Source organism: Papio anubis, chromosome 16, assembly GCF_008728515.1.
Source record: "Papio anubis isolate 15944 chromosome 16, Panubis1.0, whole genome shotgun sequence".
In the NCBI taxonomy this organism is placed as follows: domain Eukaryota; kingdom Metazoa; phylum Chordata; class Mammalia; order Primates; family Cercopithecidae; genus Papio; species Papio anubis.
Genome location: NC_044991.1, coordinates 55,827,450 through 55,844,469, shown reverse-complemented (window position 1 = coordinate 55,844,469; position 17,020 = coordinate 55,827,450). Strand labels below are relative to the sequence as shown.

The 17,020-nt window shown below is 50.1% G+C and overlaps 2 protein-coding genes and 5 non-coding genes across 13 annotated transcripts; 6 read left to right on the top strand and 1 right to left on the bottom strand.

Annotated features, from left to right (window-relative positions):
• Positions 1–3,480: 3,480 nt before the first annotated feature.
• Positions 3,481–9,321, top strand: NOP56 (NOP56 ribonucleoprotein). 2 transcript variants are annotated; one of them, XM_003904977.3, is made up of 12 exons: positions 3,481–3,612; positions 3,779–3,868; positions 4,260–4,374; positions 5,386–5,547; positions 5,720–5,918; positions 6,239–6,426; positions 6,509–6,660; positions 6,842–6,942; positions 7,309–7,457; positions 7,684–7,805; positions 7,992–8,129; positions 8,857–9,321. In XM_003904977.3, the coding sequence occupies exons 1-12, from the start codon at positions 3,610–3,612 to the stop codon at positions 9,220–9,222; spliced, it is 1,785 nt and encodes a 594-aa protein (XP_003905026.1). In that variant the 5' UTR covers positions 3,481–3,609; the 3' UTR covers positions 9,223–9,321. The 2 variants fall into 2 exon arrangements, with proteins under 2 accessions (XP_003905026.1, XP_017800442.1); XM_017944953.3 differs by having other exon boundaries at positions 3,496–3,612; positions 8,284–9,321.
• Positions 5,183–5,257, top strand: LOC116270900. Its single transcript, XR_004179205.1, has one exon. It is a non-coding gene; the product is annotated as a small nucleolar RNA SNORD110 (small nucleolar RNA).
• On the top strand, positions 6,037–6,168 carry LOC116270886. The gene has a single exon (XR_004179191.1). It is a non-coding gene; the product is annotated as a small nucleolar RNA SNORA51 (small nucleolar RNA).
• On the top strand, positions 7,005–7,090 carry LOC116270897. The gene has a single exon (XR_004179202.1). It is a non-coding gene; the product is annotated as a small nucleolar RNA SNORD86 (small nucleolar RNA).
• On the top strand, positions 7,534–7,604 carry LOC116270880. Its single transcript, XR_004179185.1, has one exon. It is a non-coding gene; the product is annotated as a small nucleolar RNA SNORD56 (small nucleolar RNA).
• On the top strand, positions 7,849–7,921 carry LOC116270879. Its single transcript, XR_004179184.1, has one exon. It is a non-coding gene; the product is annotated as a small nucleolar RNA SNORD57 (small nucleolar RNA).
• A 1-nt stretch (position 9,322) lies between the features above and the next one.
• IDH3B (isocitrate dehydrogenase (NAD(+)) 3 non-catalytic subunit beta) lies at positions 9,323–15,756 on the bottom strand. Of its 6 annotated transcripts, none has more exons than XR_652432.3 (13): positions 15,289–15,756; positions 15,061–15,141; positions 14,796–14,894; positions 14,582–14,702; positions 11,857–11,917; positions 11,645–11,777; positions 11,405–11,538; positions 11,211–11,313; positions 10,976–11,122; positions 10,628–10,722; positions 10,453–10,513; positions 9,553–9,763; positions 9,323–9,450 (listed from the first exon to the last, which is right to left on the bottom strand). XR_652432.3 is itself a non-coding variant. In XM_009216455.3 (12 exons), the coding sequence occupies exons 1-12, from the start codon at positions 15,322–15,324 to the stop codon at positions 10,322–10,324; spliced, it is 1,095 nt and encodes a 364-aa protein (XP_009214719.1). In that variant the 5' UTR covers positions 15,325–15,756; the 3' UTR covers positions 9,323–10,321. The 6 variants fall into 6 exon arrangements, 4 of the variants coding, with proteins under 4 accessions (XP_009214719.1, XP_021776875.1, XP_009214717.1 ...); XR_002515177.1 differs by having other exon boundaries at positions 9,564–9,763; XM_009216455.3 differs by having other exon boundaries at positions 9,323–10,345.
• Between the last annotated feature and the right edge of the window lie 1,264 nt (positions 15,757–17,020).

Genomic DNA, 17,020 nt, shown 5'->3' with positions numbered 1-17,020 from the left:
TGGCCAGCATGGTGACTCACACCTGTAATTCCAGCACTTCAGGAGGCCGAGGCAGGTGGATCACAAGGTCAGGAGATCAAGACCATCCTGGCTAACATGGCGAAACCCCGTGTCTACTAAAAATACAAAAAAAATTAGCCACATGTGGTGGCAGGCGCCTGTAGTCCCAGCTACTCGGGAAGCTGAGGCAGGAGAATGACGTGAACCAAGGAGGCGGAGCTTGCAGTGAGCCGAGTTGCGCCACTGCACTCCAGCCTGGGGGACAGAGCGAGACTCCGTCTCAAAAAGAAAAAGAGATGTACAGGCCAGGCATGGTGGCTCACACCTATAACCCAGTATTTGGGGAGGCCGAGGAGGCAGACAGCTCAAGCCCAGGAGTTTGACATCAGCCTGGGCAACATGGCGAAATCCTCTCTCCAAAAAAATTAGTCTGGCATGGGGGTGTACGCCTGTAGTCCCAGCTATTTGGGAGGCTGAGGCAGGATGATCACTTGAGCCCAGGAAATCAAGGCTGCAATGAGCAAAGATCGTGCCATTGCATTCCAGCCTGGGCTACAGGATACCCTGTCCTAAAAAAATTTTTAAAATGAGGTTTTGGTAGCTTCTATGCAAGATGATAATTGCAGAGAACTGAGACTCAACTGCAAATAGGTGATACATTTTGTTGTGCTATTTATTGATTAAAGGACAAAAGAGCAAGATGAAAGATCACTAATATTTTTTGAGCTCCTGCTACATGCCAGGTACCACACCATTGTCACACCTGGCCCGCCAGAGATCTTCAATAAATGTTTGTTAAAGGGATGAACGAAACCACAACCTTCATTCTGCAAAGGAAATGAAAGCTCAGGAAGATTCAGTGATTAAGATCACATTGTAAGTACTGGCAGAGCTGGGGCTTGAACCCAGGTGAGCTGATTCAAATTTACTGCTGCTTAACAAATCACCCCTACATTTAGTGGCTTCAAACCACAATGTACTACGTGTCACAATCAGGGTAGACAGGATGCAGATAGTTCTGCTGGTCTTGTTTGGGGTCTTACATGCCTGCACTTAGATGGTGACAGGGGCTGGGACAACAGGATGGCTTCACCCACACGTCTATCTTGGCCATTTTTGGAAACTACCATAGGTGACACTTTGCGCCACTGTGAGCACCCACAAATAGCACCTGATTGGATATTCTACCTTAGAAAGATCATTCTGGCAGTAGAAAGTGCCTTGAAGGGGAAACTAAAGGTTTTGTAAAAAGTCTACTTTGGTGATGAAGACCTGAGCCTAGACAGGAGCAGTGCACCCAGCAAACAGTCCAAGGGGAAGGCAAAGATGGTCTATTCCACCACAGGTTGCAGAGATGCCCACTGGATAACTGGATAACAGTGTCAAGGATAACAGGAGTCCTGTGTTATCCCACTGGAGTCAGATTACAAGTATGGGTGAAATATTTTATTGAAGGGATGGAGATGAGAAAACCGAAGGAATCCTTTTAGTATTCATACCACATCCCTATCTGATCACAAGCATTGGTTACCTCATCAGCAGAAGCACTTTTCTTCAGCCATCTCTTTAAGTCAGCAAACTACTTCATGGCAGCTCCTTTGTAACCAGAGGACCCAAATTTTTCCAGGGTACGACTGGTTACCTTTTGGCTCACTGATTGACCCTCAGGTTTTTTATATTCTGACTTACCACAAAAAAGTGTTTATATAGATACATATATGTGTATATATGAAAAATATTTGTGTACATATTTCTATATATGTATGTAGAGCTGAGACAAAAGTTTTACAATGAACAGCACCTTACTCTATGCAACATACTCTTATTTCTACTCGCTTTAATCCTTTTTCTTTTCTTTTTTTTTTTTTTAGGAGACAGAGCCTTGCTCTGTTGCCCAGGCTGGAGTTCAGAGGCAGGATCCCAGCTCATTGCAGCCTCCGCCTCCCGGGTTCAAGCGATTCTCCTTCCTCAGCCTCCTGAGTAGCTGGGATTACAGGCATGCGCCACCACGTCCCGCTAATTTTTTTATTTTTTGGTAGAGACGGGGTTTCACCATGTTGGCCAGGCTGGTCTCGAACTCCTGACTGCAAGTGATCCGCCTGCCTCGGCCTCCTAACGTGCTGGATTATAGCCCACCCAATCCTACTTTTTAAAAATGCTGTCCATTAATGCATTCTGACTTCTTGCTTGAAAGCCCCTGGTTTAGTGAATAAGCACCTGTAACCCCAGGAAGATTCAGGATTAAGGACAGAAATAACGAAGTAAATTGAAGTCTTAGCATTAATATTTTCCATTACATTTTGGAATCGTCTAATTTTATGTATTGATGACGGTTAAAATAATTCAACATGCTAATGTATGGATTAATTTTGCAATTCTATTTTAAAATGTTAAATGGAATAACGATTCAGATTCGTTAAGTCGACATGTGTAACAGAACTCAACCACATCTGTAAACTATATTAAAATTATGTGAGTAAGATTTACCGGCCATATTTTTTAGGTTTGACATATTAGATTTGTGAGTGAACTATGTACTTGGATTTTGTCGAGTAACTCAATCGATTAACAAAATAACAATTAAATGTATAAATATAGTTTATAGCTATACAACATTTTTTAAAATCCCCTTCGAATGACTCTTTAAAATATATCAGGGGATATGCTACTTAAGCATAACTAGGTTTTGGATTTATAACGTTAATATTAATTATTAAAGCAAAACTCATTTCTAAATAGTCGCCTGAGAGCCCAAAAGACGCCCTCGAGGACAGGGAAGGAGCTCCGATTCACCTGGCGCTCGCCGGTGCCCAGAATTCAGGGCCGCTCAAGCGGAGCAGCAACACGTGGCCAGCAAAAGAAGCCGGGTCCCGTGCAGCACAGCAACAAGAAACTGGCCTAGGAGGACGTTGGAGCGTCTTTCTTTCGCACGTCACTGCCTGACACCGTCATTTTAAAAAAATAATAAATAAAATTAGTAGTACGAAGAAAGCTGCGCAAGCCACGTTCCCAGCAGGGTCTGCGCCACAGCGCGCAAGGAAACGCTCCCGTTCCGGGTGGGAGGAAAGGATGAACGGCCCACCCAGCGCCGGGGAGGCTCGTCCCCGAGTAGGGGACGGGAACGGATGGGTCCCGGGGACTTGGGGCGCAGGGTCTGGGGCCCGAGGCCACGGGCGCAGCGGGCAGCCGGCTAGGCAGCGGTCTCTGGGATGGACGCCGTGCCCTACGCGGAGCCTCCCACCCCGACTTCACCCATCTCTGCTGCCCGCAACTTATATGACAAGAACATCTGGAACCGGACTATTATACCGAAAGGTCCTACCCATGTCTTTTCGCCGCCAGCAAGGCCCGACTCCGGGCCGCGCGTCCCCGGGAACCGCGCCCGCCCACGCAGCTGCAGAGGCCAGAGAAGGCCTGCTAGCCCGCGCCCGGCGCCACCCAGCCCGCGCTCCGGGCGATACCACCCCGGGCGGCCCCTCTAAAGGCCGGGAGATGGTGTCGTCCCCGGCCTCCGATTGGTCTGCGGGGCGGGGGCGTGGCCTCTGGAGCCTGGTTCCGCGCGCCGGAGCGCGCTAGCCGCATTGCGAGCCGAACTCGGGAGCAGGCGCCATGGTGAGGAGTGGTTGTGGGGCGCGGGCGACGCGAAGGTGGGGGCTTCGGTCTGGGTTCGCGCTTCAGACTGAGCCTGGGCCTGGGCCTGCGCCTGGGCCTGCTCTGGGAGCGGGTTCCGGCAGACGCGGAGGTTGAGCTGACGCTCGCGCCCCGGCTCCCGTTCCAGGTGCTGTTGCACGTGTTATTTGAGCATGCGGTCGGCTACGCGCTGCTGGCACTGAAGGAAGTGGAGGAGATCAGTCTGCTGCAGCCGCAGGTGGGTGAGATCCATGGGCTCCTCAGGCGGCCCCGCAGACCCTCACCGCGCAGGTCCCAGCATGCAGCGCGCGCTCCCACGTGGCCGGCCGAGAGGTTCGGGGCGGGGGGCGGGCCTGGAAAGCTCTAGATCCGGGGGTCTTTACCTTGACTCATGGGAAGAATCGCTCTAGATCCGGGGGTCTTTACCTTGACTCATGGGAAGAATCGCTCTAGCAGTTAGAAATAAGCCTCCCGGACCCCGCGCCGGAACGATTAAAGCAGAAGCTGGGTTGTGGGGTCCCGCTGTCAGCGTATTTTAAGAGCTTCCAAGGCTGAGAACCGCTGCTTTACTGCGCCGCAGAGGCAGGAGGGAGGGAAGGAAACCACTCAGCCTCTTTCTCCCCCACTAGGTGGAGGAGTCCGTGCTCAACTTGGGCAAATTCCACAACATCGTTCGTCTGGTGGCCTTTTGTCCCTTTGCCTCGTCCCAGGTTGCCTTGGAAAATGCCAACGCCGTGTCTGAAGGTGAGTCGGCCACCACCAAGTATCACAGGGAGATGTGGTTCGTTCCGGTATCCTCTCGGGCAGCTTGTGATAGTATTTGCCGTCCTTGGCCGGCTGTGAGTCTGATAGGTGTGAGGCAGTATTTGAGACATAACTGTGTAATTTGAAATAATTGTCTTCACAGAGCTCAAGATCTGGGAACTGTGATGGACCAAACTGTTGAAAGCAGACGATGTGGGATGCGTGTTACGTTTCTTTGTGGGCACTGTAGTGACAAATTATTTATTTTTTGAGACAGAGTCTCTGCCCTCCAGGCTGGAGTGCAGTGGCAAGATCTGGGCTCACTGCAACCTCCGCCTCCCTGGTTCACGCGATTCTTCTGCCTCAACCTCCCGAGTAACGGGAATTACAGGCGTGTGCCAGCCACCACACCCGGCTAATTTTGTGTTTTTAATAGAGACGGGGTTTCACCATGTTGGCCAGGATGGTCTCGATCTCCTGACCTCGTGATCCCCCGCCTCGGCCTCCCAAAGTGCTGAGATTACAGGCGCGAGCCACCGTGCCCGGCTTGACAAAGGGGGTTTCTTAAAGGGGGTTGGCTTAACACCTACCTGTGCCTGAGTTTTTTGCCTAAACACAATCAGGTGTCTAGTTTTCTGCTTTTTTTTTGCTTGGAAAGGGCAGTTGGATAAACACAGGCTAAGAAAAAAAGGTTTGGTTCCAGAAGGCAAATTCTACTAAATGCTCAAGGGTGTGTTACAAGCTGCTATTTATTGCACGATTGTGCTATCAGACCTGAGTGCAATTGTTCCCATGGCTGGGCCAGGCTTTGCAGTGATGACTTGCGAATCAAATCTGTCAATCCCCTGAGTGCAGTCACTGATGTCTCCATGTCTCTGAGCAATGCCTGATGGGGAGGGGTCTAGGTATGCCATCCCAGCATGCTCCGTGGAAGCAGGGTAATCAGCTGAGGAGATGTTAGAATTGATCATCCTTCAGCCTGTGAGTGGGAACTGTGTTCTTTCCTCTGAGGGGTTGTTCATGAGGACCTCCGCCTGCTCTTGGAGACCCACCTGCCATCCAAAAAGAAGAAAGTACTCTTGGGAGTTGGGGATCCCAAGATTGGTGCTGCAATACAGGAGGAGTTAGGGTACAACTGCCAGACTGGAGGCGTCATAGCTGAGATCCTGAGAGGTGAGACCATCATCCGTTATATTCATGTTATCCTTGACATTTTCGGGGAGGAGGTTCTGGAAACGTGGGTGCTTGTTGTGACTTCTGGGAAGGCCTTGGACTTGGCTGGTGCCCATGGGTGCGGGAGCTAGCTCAGAGCCCCTTGTTGCTCACCGTCCTGCCCTCTTCTTAGGAGTTCGTCTGCACTTCCACAATCTGGTGAAGGGTCTGACTGATCTGTCAGCTTGTAAAGCACAACTGGGGCTGGGACACAGCTATTCCCGTGCCAAAGTTAAGTTTAATGTGAACCGAGTGGACAATATGATCATCCAGTCCATTAGCCTCCTGGACCAGCTGGATAAGGACATCAATACCTTCTCTATGCGTGTCAGGTAAAGTGCAGGGGCCACCCATAATACTGGAGCCTTTGGTCTGTAGTTCAGCTAATTCTGGTCTTGATGAGGACTGACCATCCTGTGGGTAGAACCATGTGGACTGGGGCTGGGTCTAGGCCTCCTGGTGCTTACCACAGGCTGTGTTCTTACACTGACTGTATAGAAAGAGGAGGTAGAGTAAACCTACCCTATATACACCTCAGCTCAGGCCCTGTGCCTGGTCTGTATTGTGAATGGGGGAACATAGAATGAAGATTTGTAGCTCTATGGTTTTTGATGAAGTAGCTGGGCCAGGGAGTGACTGTGGCTCTTTGCAGGGAGTGGTATGGGTATCACTTTCCGGAGCTGGTGAAGATCATCAACGACAATGCCACATACTGCCGTCTTGCCCAGTTTATTGGAAACCGAAGGGAACTGAATGAGGAAAAGCTGGAGAAGCTGGAGGAGCTGACAATGGATGGGGCCAAGGCTAAGGCTATTCTGGATGCCTCACGGTCCTCCATGGGTCAGTGCAGAGCCTGGCAGCCTGCATAAGGTATGGGGCTCTGAATATCTGGCCTCCTGCATTCACACTTGGTTTTTCCTAGGCATGGACATATCTGCCATTGACTTGATAAACATCGAGAGCTTCTCCAGTCGTGTGGTGTCTTTATCTGAGTACCGCCAGAGCCTACACACTTACCTGCGCTCCAAGATGAGCCAAGTAGCCCCCAGCCTGTCGGCCCTAATTGGGGAAGCGGTGCGTCACGGGACACAAAAATGGGAGAATAAGGACTGTTGCCATGTGCACCTGCACTGCTGTATTTCTTCACCCACTGTGTCTTCCCTAGTTGTGCTTGATGGGGAGGGGGGAGCAGGACTGTCATGCAACTGGCAGGTCAGCAGTTTGTTTCTCTGACTGCTTCCTTGACTTTTTCCAGGTAGGTGCACGTCTCATCGCACATGCTGGCAGCCTCACCAACCTGGCCAAGTACCCAGCATCCACAGTGCAGATCCTTGGGGCTGAAAAGGCCCTGTTCAGGTACCAGTGAGGGCACCTGCCCACAATCAGGTGCCACTTCTGGTGCCCACTGCTTGTTGGGGGATCACGGTGATGGCTGACCAGGGCTCCCTGACCTATACAGGCCTCTGCTATGGGGGTGATGGCCAGTCCTGGTGTCTGAGTGATTCCCAGGGCCCAGCAAAGGGACCAAGTCTCCAGGTCAGCGACATCGGATGCCTTCCCTCTGCCTCTGGGAGCTATGGGTTGGCATGCATTGGGGTAGAGATCCAATCTGGCCTGAGGCTCACTCAGGACTTGGGGGTGAGAGGAGGGGAGGAGCTGAGCTGCCTTGCCTAATGGGGTTGAAATTTCTGATCTTAAACTCTCCACTGAATATTTTCTCAGAGCCCTGAAGACAAGGGGTAACACACCAAAATACGGACTCATTTTCCACTCCACCTTCATTGGCCGAGCAGCTGCCAAGAACAAAGGCCGCATCTCCCGATACCTGGCAAACAAATGCAGTATTGCCTCACGAATCGATTGCTTCTCTGGTATGGGTGGGGGGGCTGGCAGTTGTGAGAAGGGGCTGGCTGGCTGGCTGGGTGGGGAGGCTTACAACCATAGCTTCCACGATGATGGCAATATTTTTCGTCAACAGCAGTTCACCTAGTGAGTGTTGAGACTCTGGGTCTGAGTGAAGCTGAGGGCAGAGGGAACACAGGGTGGGGGTAGTTTTTCTCTTTGGGCTGACAGGCTTTGTTACTCACGCACATCCAGAGGTGCCCACGAGTGTATTTGGGGAGAAGCTTCGAGAACAAGTTGAAGAGCGACTGTCCTTCTATGAGACTGGAGAGATACCACGAAAGAATCTGGATGTCATGAAGGAAGCAATGGTTCAGGTTAGTTGGGCTTTGCTGGGCGTGGAGAGGCATAGCTAGCTGTTGGAGGTGATGAACTGTCTGAGCCTGACCTCGTAGAGTGGAGGCAAAAAAAACTGATTTAATGAGCCTGATCCAATAATGCCAGAAAGGAGTCCTCAGAGCACCAGAGGTCTTCAGGCTCTTTTAGCACTTTTCTTTGACCAGGCAGAGGAAGCGGCTGCTGAGATTACTAGGAAGCTGGAGAAACAGGAGAAGAAACGCTTAAAGAAGGAAAAGAAACGGCTGGCTGCACTTGCCCTCGCATCTTCAGAAAACAGCAGTAGTACTCCAGAGGAGTGTGAGGTCAGTAGGCAGCATGACCCTGGCAGAGATCCTAGGTTGTAGGATTTTCAACAGCAGAATAAAGGATGTGCTGCATCAAGCCATGGTCTTGAGTCCAGGCTTTTGGACTGAAACAAGGACCTGAAACATCTAAAACTACCTCTTGATTCTATAGGAAGGATATAGGTGCTGAACTTGCTCAAGAGCCCAGAGAGCTGGTTGTAGCTCACACCTGTTCCCTGGGCATGTGTGTTCTGTCCTCGGCTGCTTCCCAGGAGTCCTCAACCTGGGGTAGTGTAAATTCCTGCTCTGCTTATTCTCAGACGTGTGTCCAGAGGTGGTAGTGTTTCACAGTGGGGATGGGGGCAGGGAGGTCCCCAATGTGCTAAGCTACAATCATTCTCCCTGAGATTTTCATTTGGCACCCAGTTTCTTAAACAGTGTTTCAGGGCCCTCTCTGGAACTTGGCATGAGGGTTCTGTTGTGACCAGCATGGTGGGTGTTTCTTTAGGTTTTTTTTTAATGGGCTGAGGTAATTTCTCATTACATGTTTTCCTTCTAATTTGGGACAGTCTTTGGGATGGAGTTCTAAAGTTAATACCCACACAATTAAACTATGCCAGAAACACTGGGCAATGTTAGTAACTACACAGTTTTCCCTGCTTTGGCTACTTAATTGCTGAAGATGTAATGGGGGTGTGTGTGATGGCACTGTTCTCACAGCCTGTTCCCCTGTCCTTCCCTTTAGGAGACGAGTGAAAAACCCAAAAAGAAGAAAAAGCAAAAGCCCCAGGAGGTTCCTCAGGAGAATGGAATGGAAGACCCATCTATCCCTTTCTCCAAACCCAAGAAAAAGAAATCTTTTTCCAAGGAGGAGTTGATGAGTAGTGATCTTGAAGAGACCGCTGGCAGCACCAGTCTTCCCAAGAGGAAGAAGTCTTCACCCAAGGAGGAAACAGTTAATGACCCCGAAGAGGCAGGCCACAGAAGTGGCTCCAAGAAAAAGAGGAAATTCTCCAAAGAGGAGCCAGTCAGCAGTGGGCCTGAAGAGGCAGCTGGCAAGAGCAGCTCCAAGAAGAAGAAAAAGTTCCATAAAGCATCCCAGGAAGATTAGAATGCAAATGGACATTCTCTGGGAGGTGGGACACACCATAGCCCAAGGTGACATCTTCCACCCTGTGCCCTGTTCCCCAATAAAAACAAATTCACAAAAGTTGGTTCATGTTCTTTATTGGACACCTTACATGAGTATGGACAAGGCCTATGGGTGGGGCAAGGCAGCAATGACAGCCTCAGTGAAGTCATGGCAAGTAGCATAGCCACCCATGTCAGAGGTTCGAACCTGTGGGGGAGAATCATCATCATCCATGTGGCCTGGGTTCCAGCCTAACAATTCCCATCACCACCCAACAGTCTCCCCTAAGGAAGTGGGCCCAAGGACAACCTAGGCTCTACCCAGCAAGGTGACCATGGTCCACTGCCTAGAGGCACAAGGTCTCTTCCCTGGTGCACTGCACTGAAGGGTATGGGGAGTGTGGTCCTTGCAAGGCTGGAAGAAATAAAGGGCTCTAGCTCCCATGGGGGTGCAGGTGACCGATGACAGACTTGATGAAGTCGGTTGTGGTGCTGTAGCCGCCCATGTCTCGAGTCCGCACCTACAGCCACCACCGGCAACAGCCGTGGGGAGGGAGAAAAGAGAGCCCATGAAGGGAGGTAGGGCAATGTGATTGAGGAAATGGAATCCAAGAATGCGTGACAGCCAGAAAAAAGAGGCAATGCACAGGAATGGAAGGAGGAGCCAGGTTGGGAAGCACATGGACCTGCCCACTCCTCTTAAGCCACTATTAGCTGTGCTGCAGCCAGAGCAGGACAGGAGGCTGAGCAGGCAAAGATGATGGGAAATGCAGATCAGAGGCGCGATGTGGCTACCTTCCTTGGAAGAAATAGAGACAAGACCAGGTGGAAGGAAAGAATCGCAGCGGAAAGGAGATGGGTGTGAAGGTGAAGCTGATGCTTCAGCCTGCCTGTATCCCTTGCTGTTCCACCCCCAAGGAGAGCTGCAAGTTCTGCATTCAGATGGCCCATGAAAAGGGCAGTGGATGGAGCAGGAAAGAGGGAACAGCAGATGGGATCTAAGAGGCAAAAGAGATCAAGAGGATGAAACAGCCAAGAGAAGGGAGGTGAAGAACAGCCCTGAGAGGGATGCAGGGATGTCAGGGAGCAGATGTTCTGGGAACCTGGGGGAAAAAGAGACCCCCGTTCAGGTTCCCCAGAGAGTAGTACCGAGGTGCTGACCCCAGAACTACTCTAAACCCTGAAGCCAGCACTACTCTTCTAAACTCACCTTGCCAACTTTGATCACCTTCTTCACTGCATCTGCAATCATGTTGGAGTGATACTCAAGACTGTGGATATGGACAGGAAGAAACTGTGACTCCCCCAAGACACCTCCCACTAATTTCCCCACCGGGCTCCTCCTCACAACACCCAACCACTGCCCACAGCCTCCCGTGACCTACTTGAGATGCCGCAACATGTTGGAAGCCGACAGCAGCATGGCTGTGGGATTGGCTATATTCCTGCCCACTGCCTGGGCAAATGGGTGCCGGGCACCCTGTGGAAAGAGGGGCAGGCTAGACACTGGGAGGAGCCAGGAAGGGTACACAGAGGCTTAGGTTGGAAAAGGACATTATGGGAGGGGAAGGTCAGGCCACGGTCACTGAAAAGAGGCATGGTGGGCAGCGTGGGGGAAGAACAGGCTAAGATCACTTAGGAAGTGGAGACACTGGGATGGGGGAGAAATGGCAGACTTGAGGTCAGAGAAAGGGCACGTAGGAAGGGCCGAAGGAGAAAGCAGCCTCACTCACCGTCTCAAAGACTGCATATTCTGCACTATAGCTCTCACCAGGGACCACACCAGCTCCCCCAACCAGGCCAGCAGCCAGATTGTCAATAATGTTCCCATAGAGATTGGGCATCACGAGCACATCAAACTGGTAAGGATTCTGCACCAGCTAGAGGATGAAAGGTGTAGGAATGAAGTAAATTCCACTCCCCACCCTCCTCCTCCGCCCCGTGAGTGGAGATGTGGGGAGGCCTCACCTGCATGCAGCAGTTGTCTATGATCATTGTCTCAAATTTGATTTTGGGGTACAGTTCAGCAACTTCCTCGCAGCACTGCAGAAACAACCCATCCCCAAGTTTCCTGTCCATGGGCCAAAGGGGACAGAATCAGCCGAGAAAGTACAGGGGCTACCTTCCCAGGAACCCATCCTACACAAAGCCATGTCCCTCACATGATGTTGGCCTTGTGGACAGCAGTGACCTTGCTCCGCCCTTTCTTGGTGGCATAGTCAAAGGCGAACTTTGCAATCCGCTGAGACTTGGCTCGTGTGACAATCTTCAAACATTCAATCACACCCCTTGCACTCTGGGTAAGAAGACAGCAGCAGCTAGGTGACACTGGGAAGGGAAACGAGGAGCTCCACCTCTCTCCCACCTTCATCCTTGCCCTTCCCCAGTTTCTGAGGCCTCACCTCATGTTCCAGAGAGCTGTACTCCCCTTCGGTCTGCTCTCGAATGATCACCAGGTCTAGATTGTTGTGCCGAGTCATATACCCAGGAAGTGACTTCACATGGACTACGTTGGCAAACAAGTCCAACTTACGCCTGAGGGTGGGCAGGGCCATCAGCTCCGCTCCTGGTGCCCTGACACCTCTCGACCATTCGCCCCACCCAGACCACCTACCTCAGCCGCATATCATAGGAGGCTAGCTCCCCCTTATACTCCATCGGGGTATGAATCTTTCCTGTGTAAACAAAGTGGGAAAAGGAGTGTCAGGCACTGGCCAAGCCCAAGGGAACCCAGACCAGTGTCTAACCCCCTTAGGAACATAATGTAACCCAGACTCCCATCTCCCATTCCCAAATCAGTAATTTTTAAATTGTTGCTGGGGGCAAGGGACAAAAGAGAATAATGTGGTTACAGCCAGAAACATTTCATCTATTGCCGTGTGTGTGTGTGTGTGTGTGTGTGTGTGAGAGAGAGAGAGAGAGGGGGAGAGAGAGACAGGGTCTCACTCTGTCGCCTAGAGTGCAGTGGCGCTATCTGGGCTCACTGCAACCTCCACCTCCCAAGTTCAAGCAATTCTCCTGCCTCAGCCGCCCCAGTAGCTGGGATTACAGGCATGTGCCACCACACCTGGCTAACTTTTTGTATTTTTAGTAGAGGCGGGGGTCTCACCATATTGGCCAGGCTGGTCTCGAACTCCTGACCTCAAGTGATCCGCCCGCCCCAGCCTTAATGCTTTATTTTTAGTCAACATATTTAATTTAGGCTGAAACTTCAAAATGGAGAATGGATTTTTTTCTATTTATCAAAAAAGAGCCTGGGTTTAATAAGAAGTTGAAAAACAATGCTAGCAGATCTGTGATCTTTTAGATGTTTCTGTGCCTTCTCCTTATTTGACATTTTTTAATCCAACAACTACTGATGAATGTCAATTATATGTCAGGCAATAAGGATAGCAACTAAAACCATACAACTCCTGCCCTCGAGAAGCAAACGGTACACTGGGAAAGACAGATAATATGAAAGACATGATAAATACCATGGGAAACTTGCATAGCAACACAAAGAGGAAATCCTCTCCAGTAATATCAGGATATAGCACAGAAGAGCTAGCACTTCAGTCACGCCTTAAGTTATGTGAGCACAATGGGCTCAACAGTGATCCCCGAAATGACTGTCCATGCCGTGAGCCCCAGAACCTATATATGTGACCTTATTTGGGAAAAGAGGCTTTGCAGATGTAACTAAGTTAAGGATCTTGAGAAAAAATCGTCCTGGATGAGGGTTGGCCCTAAATCCAGTGATAAATATTTAAGGAGAAAAATGATACAGAGATAGAGAAGGAAGAAAACCACAGATACTGGGGTGATGCATCTACAAGTCAAAAAACAGCAGGAGCCACCAGAAGAGGCAAGAAAGGATTCTCCCCTAAACCTTCAGAGGGAGCAGGGCCCTGCCAACCCCTTAATTTCAGACTTATGGCCTCCAGTACTGTGAGAGAATACATTTCTGTTATGATAGGCCACCAGGTTCATGGTAGTGTGTTATGGCAGCTATGGGAAACTAATACAGTGAATGAGTGAGAAGGACTCTAACAGGTAGCTTCAAAGAAAGAATGTTCTGGGTACAGGGAACAGTATAAGTCAGGTAGTACATACTTGGCATCTAACACACAATCTAGTGTGATTGAAGCACAGAACAAGAGTTGTGGAACCAAGGCAGAAAAGTTAAGGGCCAACTTATAAAGTACTGACTTTCCTATGGTAAGGCTGACCTGGAAAAGTCAGGCTGTTCTTTCCAAGAAAAGAGATATGGAAGATGAACTGTAGGGGCAGAACTAGAAACCAAAAAGTTCAAATGAGGAGATTAAAGCATGGAAGACAAAAGAAAAGGGGCAGCTAGGCAGGATGGCTCATGCCTATAATCCCAGCACTTTGGAATGCGGAGGTGGGTGGATCACTTGAGGTCAAGAGTTCGAGACCTGCCTGGCCAACATGATAAAACCCTGCCTCTACTAAAAATTCAAAAATTAGCCTGGGCATGGTGGCTCACGCTTGTAATCCCAGCACTTTGGGAGGCCAAGGCGGGCAGATCACAAGGTCAGGAGTTCAAGACCAGCCCGACCAACATGGTGAAACCCCACCTCGACTAAAAATACAAAAATTAGGCGTGGTGGCACACTCCTGTAATACCAGCCAGCTACTCAGGAGGCTGAGGCAGGAGAATCGCTTGAACCCGGGAGGCGGAGGTTGCAGTGAGCCAAGATGGCGACATTGCACTCCAGCCTGGGCGACAGAGCAAGACTCTGTCTTAAACAAAACAAAACAAATACAAAAATTAGCTGGGTGTGGTGATGCACACCTGTAGTCCCAGCTACTCGGGAGGCTGAAGCAGGAGAATCGCTTGAACTGGAGATGGGGAGGTTGCAGTGAGCAGAGATCACACCACTGCACTCCAGCCTGGGCAACAGAGTGAGACTCTGTCTCAAAAAAAAAAAAAAAAAGGAAGAGAGAGAGAGGGGGAGAGGGGAAGAAGGGAAGAGGGGAAGGGAAGGGAAGAAAAGTGGGAGGGAGGGAAAGAAAACAAATGAAAAGAAAGAGAAGAGAAGAGAAGAAAAGGGGCAGCTAGAAGTGGTATTCCAGAAATGCAATGAACAAGATTTGATGACAGTTGATGTAGCCTCAGGACAGACTCAGAACCCCTGGAACTTTCCTGCATAGACAGCTGACATGATCTCTCAACTCCTGGGTTCCCAATGGGAAAGAACAAATGTCCAAATACCAGCGGTGGTTGCCCTGGAGAGTTAATATAATTGCATACCATGTGGGGAGAAGGGCTTAATAAACATTTGATCATTTGATTTTAAATGGCACATGGACAAGTGTCAAGAGGGCACACATACCAATGATGGCCACTTTATTCTCCTTCATGGAACTCAGCACCTGCTCCAGCTTCTCCTCAGATGCCATATTCTGCACCTCACTCAGGTGGTGCTCCTGGAACTCCACTGGGACAGCGGCAGCCTTCAGAGACAGGTTCCCAAAACATCACAGTCAAGGCCAAATCCTTTCCAACCCACTACTGTCCTCTACTGTCTAATTCCCGAGGCCACTCACCTTGAACACCTCCTTGACGGCGTGCATCAGCTCAGGTCCCACACCGTCTCCCGGAAGCATGGTCACGGGAAAGGAGCCCTCCACCCTCACGTCCTCGGCCTTAATTGGGGGAAGAAGGGAGAAGCAAAGATAGAGCTGGGGCGGGAGAAGGGATCCTGGGAGTAGGGAAGTGGGGAGACCCGGGAAGGATGGAGAAAAGCCAGGGGAGGGAGCAGCGAGGAAGGGGCAGGGTCGTGAGCGAGACCCCAGCCAGATTCATGCATACCTGGCTCCGCGATGCAGCGTGCGCCGCGGCCGAGGTACTCAGACCTCTCCATGCCCCAGGGTTCCCGGCGGAGACCAACGCCTACAACAGGGACACACAAGCCTGTAAGGTCAGATTTCAGACATCCAGACCCCGAACACCACAGTTGACTTTGCCCTGTTTAGGAAACCCTAGGACAAAGTCTCCGCTCCCTTGCCCGCCCCTGCCCCACATGTCCTGGGCGCTCACTCGGGTCAGCCAGCGGACACCGCTCAGTGCCGCCATGTTTCCCGCAGAAAGTCGCGTGAGAAGTGACGCCTGAAGCTGGCGCGGCCCTCTACCCCGACTTCCGGCCTGTGCTGAGTGCCTGGTACTTCTCTCTCTGCGCCAACCAGCGCTGCTTGCTCACGCCTGTTTCTCCTCTTTCTTGCCGGTGGGGAGGTCATGGGATGCGCGAGCACTTTGTCTCTTGATTTATTTTCAGTCGCCATATTTAATCTACGTGGAAACTTCAAAATAACATTAGGGGGGAAAATGTAACGTCATGTTTATGAGAGGAGGAGCTGAGCTTAACAAGAGATTGAGAGAAAATCCTTGGGGAGCTGTTAAAATTGTGTCAATGCGTTTGTTATTCTTTTAACCAGTACTCACCGAATACCTGTATGTCAGGCTCTGGAGGAACACAGTACAGCCATGGGAGGTGTGTGTGGGGTTTCTCCGCCAGTCTCCGAGAGTGCCCAGTACCTCTGTATTACCCGTTGCCTTGTAGTTTTTTTCTTAAAGCGTCTTTTTCTTTGCTGTGACAGTTATTTCCCTAATAGTGTGTCCCAGACTTGAACTCCCCAGGACAGGCCCATAACTAGTGCCAGAAATGAGTTCAAGCGTGTAAGTGTGACTAAAGGGAATTTCAGACTGATCCTTAAAGTAACAATCATAAAAAATAAAAAGAGTTTGGACAACATAGGGAGACCTCGACTCTACAAAAAATTTAAAAATTAGCCAGGCGTGGTGACACACCTGTAGTCCCAGCTACTTAGGAGGCGGAGGTGGGAGGATCTCTTAAGCCCAGGAGGTGGAAGCTGTAGCGAGCGGTGATGGCACCACTGCACTCCAGCTTGGGAGACAGGGCGAGACGCGTCTCAAAACAACTCCAGTCATGATATTAGGTGTGTACAATTGACACACCTAAAGACAAACTGATACAGGAAGACTTGCCTCACCCACTCTTCTGGAAGTATGGTTTTGGATCACCTATGCAGATGGACCAGAGCACTTGTTAAAAATGTAGGCTTGTGAGTCATACCTCATTTGCTGAATCCAAATCTCTGTGTCGCGGGCCCAGAAAATATATCTCTAACAGACTTCCCCTGTTAATACATGCTGAAATGTAAGAACCGCTAACTAGGTTCTCTGTGATAAGTTCCTCCTTCGTATATACCTCAACCAGCCAAAAAGGTGGCAAGGCAAAGGCATTCCCAGTGGTTCTAATCTTGGGGAACAAGCATAGGCTTTGTGCCTCCTCTGCAATCCTTTAGGTGAGACATTCTCCTATATAGTAGTAGGATGAGAAGATTAAATTAGATAATGTGTAAGAGTTTTGAACAAATGAAAAGTACTGGGTAAATACAGAGCTGTTATTATAGCTAATATAATATTAATATAACACACTCCTCTATTTCCATTCATATATCCCATGAAACCAACCAAAACCAGAGAGCACCACCGTCTTGCTCCCATAGACTCCCTAGTCCAAGCTTCCACATCAGTATTACCATTCGTCACCATTTTTCTTCTCCAAATATTTCTCCTCCTGACTAAGAAAAAAAATGGAAGATTTACGAACTCTGCCTCCCGGGTTCCAGCGATTCTCCTGCCTCCGCCTCCCTGGTAGCTGGGATTACAGGCATAAGCCAACACACCCGGCTAATTTTTGTATTTTTATTAGCGACAGGGTTTCACCGTGTTGGCCAGGCTGGTCTCA